The following is a 4447-nucleotide window of genomic DNA, read 5'->3' on the forward strand; positions in this document are numbered from 1 at the left end:
AGGAATCAAGGACATGTCTGACCTGATGGAGGTAGCTGGATTATATATTAAAACAAAAGCTTTAAAAACATGCAGCTTTCTCTAAAAATATATGCTGACCTGAATGATGTGGATTATGTTGTAATATTTAGAAATGATCTATGATTTGATGGGCGTGTGTTTAATCTGTAATTACATTTGTGGAGTGGTGATCTGCAAGTAAAAAAGAGTCCAGGTTTGCTTGAATAAACGGTTTTATCACAGAAACAATCACTGCTTCCTATGTACAGTTTCTTAGAAAGATGACCCAACAGGAAAAAGAGAGAAACATGGATGACATCAAAACATCACTCTAACACTTTCCTTTATTACAGGGATCCCCAAACTTTTTCTTGTGAGGGACACATAACTGTGTTTTCCTTATTGGGGGGCGGGGTCGGTTTGGAGGCTAACAGAAAAAGTGTAACAATCACAGCCTAAACGTAAAGATTTATTGTCTCCAGAAAGTAACACACGTTTTGAGTAATTCATTTCTTTAATCTTCACAGAAAAAATAAAACTAAATCATTTAAAAAATGAATCAAATAAAGAGTCTATCTCCATAGTCTATAGACTGCAGAAGGGTGGAATAAAAAGTCATGTTCTATGTGGGCATTGATCAGCCAGATAGAGAAAATATATGTATATTATATTTGTATATATTGCTGGGTATCAATTATACTTACCAGAAATGATTCGATTTAGATTTTTTTTCAGTTTTTTCAATTATTCAACTCAATTACATTTTGAATTTACACATTTATACACATTTGTTTATAAATACATTAATAATCTACTATATGTTTTGAATATATTTATATAAATCTGATAATGTTCACATATTGTAAAATGTATCAGTGAAATAATGAGATTGTTAATACCATACAGTGTTACATGGATTCTCTAAAGGAGAAGTTCTAACTAAAATGTTCAGATCATTAACATTGTAAACATTGTTCTGCTTCTCCTGGAGGACGTTTCAGTTTGGACACTAGGTGGCGATTGCGCTTTAGCAGTACACCTTATTCAAGAAGAAGAAGAAAGTATGAGTGAAAAACGAAGTTTTAGACTACTTTAAAAATATTTTCTTGAACAAGTTTACAAAATTCATGTCTGTGAGTTTATAAAGATGTTCATTTAGTCAGTAATGTATGTTTAGGTCGACCAAGCGTTAGCATTAGCCGTCCTATGGGAAATTCCATTAAATGTTAGCATCAAGCTAGCGGACTTTAGCTTTGTGGGCTAAAGCGATGTATATTTTTATGAATCGATTATTGATTCTTTTAAGTTTAAATGACTCAAGTAGATTCAACGATTTTTATTAACTCAGCAAATACTGTAATAAAACAAAACGAACTGTGATTAATCGAAATTAATTTCCACAGGTTTGTGATTAATTAGTTAATTTTTTAATCTATTGGCTCTCATATATATATATATATATCTGATACTGATAGTGTTTGTAGGGCTGGGCCAAATGTAAAGGAGGGCCGGATCCGGCTCGCGGGCCGCAGTTTGGGGAACCCTGCTTTAATCTAAGCACGTGACGGCACGCGGGCCTCTTCAGTCACAAAACGAGCGGATGTCTCATCTCGCTCGATCACAGCATCTTCTCCTCCTTCTCCCACGGAACCGGGTCGTGCTCGTCGTCCACGTGCGTGTTCCTGCGCCCCGTCCAGAAGTGCTCCACGTCCGGGAAGGTCTTGTCCTTCTGCTGCGACAGCGCGTTGGCCACGGCGTTGGCCGTGACCTCTGACCCGTTCCCCTCCGTCTGGGGGCATTTGCTGGGGGGCTTCCTGCTCCTGCAGGTGGCGCTGAACCAGAGGGTGACCAGCCCCTGACGCACGTCGTCGTACATGGTCATCAGGATGACCGGCGACAGCGCGCTGCAGGCGTACAGGAGCGCCTGCGCAAACATCATCAGCCCCACGGGGGGGTTGTTGTACCCCAGGCGGATCCAGGTGAACGTCCCCCACTCCGGCAGCAGCATCAGCCCCATGGAGCCGCTCAGACACAGCAGGACCAGGATGACTTTGCTCTGGTGGTGCGCGCCGGGCGCGTGGTTCACGGCGGTGTACAGCGTCTTGATGTAGTAGGCGAGCGTGAAGGTGACCGGGAGAAGGAAGGCGGCCGTGGGGTAGAACTTGTAGAACAAGCTCATGAAGTCGGAGGCGCACACCGGCATCTCTGAGACGCAGATTGCGCCGTTTCCGTGCGGCAACAAGGCGGCGAACAGCAGCTGGGGGGTCGGAAACATCATGGACACCCCACCGATGAACGCCAGCGCTCCGTGGATCCACGTGGGGTTGTAAAAGGACCCCGTGGCCGTGCGCGGGACCACCGTGTGCTTAGCTCTGGTGGTCACGGCCACGATCAAAGTTTTTCCAACAACGCACGAGTGCTGGAACCAGTCCGTGGTGCGGCACACAAAACTCCCCAGAATCCACGACTGCTTGTAGTAGGTGATGGCGCGCACGGGCACGCACAGCAGCAGGATCACCAAGTCCGTGGAGGCCAAAGAGGCGAGCAGCGCCTTCACCTCCGAGCCCTTCCCGCTCCGGAAATCACGCACGAAAATCAGCAGGACGAGCAAGTTCCCCACCGCTCCCGAGACGCAGATGGCGATCAGGATGACGGGCATGACAGTCCGAGTGTCCTCCCCCTGGAGGAGCTGGATCCCCCCCACGAAGTCGAAGAAGGAAACATTTGCAGGTCGGTCCATCACCCCCCTTCAAGTTTCAGCCAAGATAAGTCTCTGTGGAAGGAGCTGTCCAGCGCGCCGCGGTGCTGAAGCGCTTCTGCTCAGGCTTCAGGTTCTGGCTGTCTGAGGAGCTTCGTCAACGACTCACGTCACTTCATCCGCGCGCCAAATGTGAGCGCGGCGAGCTCAGAGCGCGCGCGGCTGGTGTCAGCCGTGTCACTGTCAAACTGACTTCTGCCTGTAGACGTGCAGCATTCACGCACGCACACACAGTTAGCTGACACGCGCACACGCAGAGCACACATCCCATCACAGAGAGAAGGAACAGAATCTGAGCAGTCCAGAGGGAAAGTTCATAATACAAAACCTAAAAACATGTTTGAAAAGAAGGAAAAAATAAATAAATCTGTAACCCACTTATTCATCTTAAGTCTTTTTGATCAAAGTTTATTGATTGATTGATTTATTATGGAGAGAAAATAGACTCATTCCGAATTGTGGGTGCGTAATTTAGGATTTGTGCGTGCGTAATCCTCAATTTGTAACTCATATAAGATGTTTTGTGCATAAGAAAAAAATACAGAATGCAATCTACACATGCACAAATTAAAATAACAACAGCTTGAAAAATTACGCACGAATCACTTGTTACGCATACACATAACCTCAGTTACGCACGGATGGTGAGACTATTCACGACTCAGAGATTCGTCCGTGAGTGATGCATTTAAATACTACTAGAATGCTGGGTCATCAGAGTTTTTTATGTCAGGCGTTTTGAACTTAGTTTATGAAACTTGACATTTTCCCAATTTCTTTAAGAGATTTTCACAATAGTTCATATAAAAAGTCTAAATAAGTGTTTTTAAAAATGTATCCCTTTTAAAAAATAAAAGTCTCAATTAACTCTCTAGTTAAGGGGCCAAAATCCAAAACACGGGTTAGGTCACAGGATGAACAGGAGAAACATTTATTGAATACTCTAAAACTAAACTTTTCAAATATAACTGTTTAATGGGACCAAACCTCAGGAGATGGGTTGGAGCGGTACCCCAACCTGGTACCTACCCTAGCATGGTCTGCATCTGGTACCGTGTCCAGAATCAGTACTGATAAGTGTCTGGTACCGGGTTAAGGTTAGGGTTAGGATACTGGTGCGGTCCCAGTGCCAGACCGGTACCGCTTTGCGGCCTGGAGGTTGGAGAGCCTTGATTTTATTGGACGTAAAAAAAAAGACAACTTGGGTAAACCAACCCCAAAATGTACATTTTGTGGCGTTAAAGTCCCAGCAGTGTCACACACCTAGATGTGTGAAATTTGTTCTCTGCATTTGATCTACCCCCTGTGGGAGTGGTGAGCTGCTGACACAGCTGCACATTTAAACCCTTCAATGCTGAGTGCCAGGCAAAGAGGGACTGGGTCCCATTTATAGTCTTTGGTTTGTCCCAGGCAGGATTTGAACTCACGACTTTCCAGTCTCAGGGCAGACACTCTACCACAAGGCCACTGAGCTGGTCTTGATCCATGTGTCAATATGTGATGACTCTGGAATGAGAATGTGTTTCAATATGTTACCAGCTTAAGATAACATCAGCCGTTAACAACAAAAATCTAAAATGATCTGGAGGGCCGGATAGAATCACGGATCCGGCCCCCGGGCCTTGACTTTGACACATGTGCTCTAGAAAAATAAGAGATGAATTTGTCACTATTATAATAAATATAAAT

At 44.6% G+C, this 4447-nt stretch overlaps 1 protein-coding gene across 1 annotated transcript; it reads right to left on the minus strand.

The window, feature by feature from the left end:
• Positions 1-1618: 1618 nt before the first annotated feature.
• On the minus strand, positions 1619-2740 carry LOC112143558 (G-protein coupled receptor 151). The gene has a single exon (XM_024267620.1). It carries the CDS (start codon positions 2738-2740, stop codon positions 1619-1621), a length of 1122 nt encoding a protein of 373 aa, XP_024123388.1.
• Positions 2741-4447: the final 1707 nt, after the last annotated feature.

Source organism: Oryzias melastigma, linkage group LG22 (genome assembly GCF_002922805.2).
Source record: "Oryzias melastigma strain HK-1 linkage group LG22, ASM292280v2, whole genome shotgun sequence".
In the NCBI taxonomy this organism is placed as follows: Eukaryota; Metazoa; Chordata; class Actinopteri; order Beloniformes; family Adrianichthyidae; genus Oryzias; species Oryzias melastigma.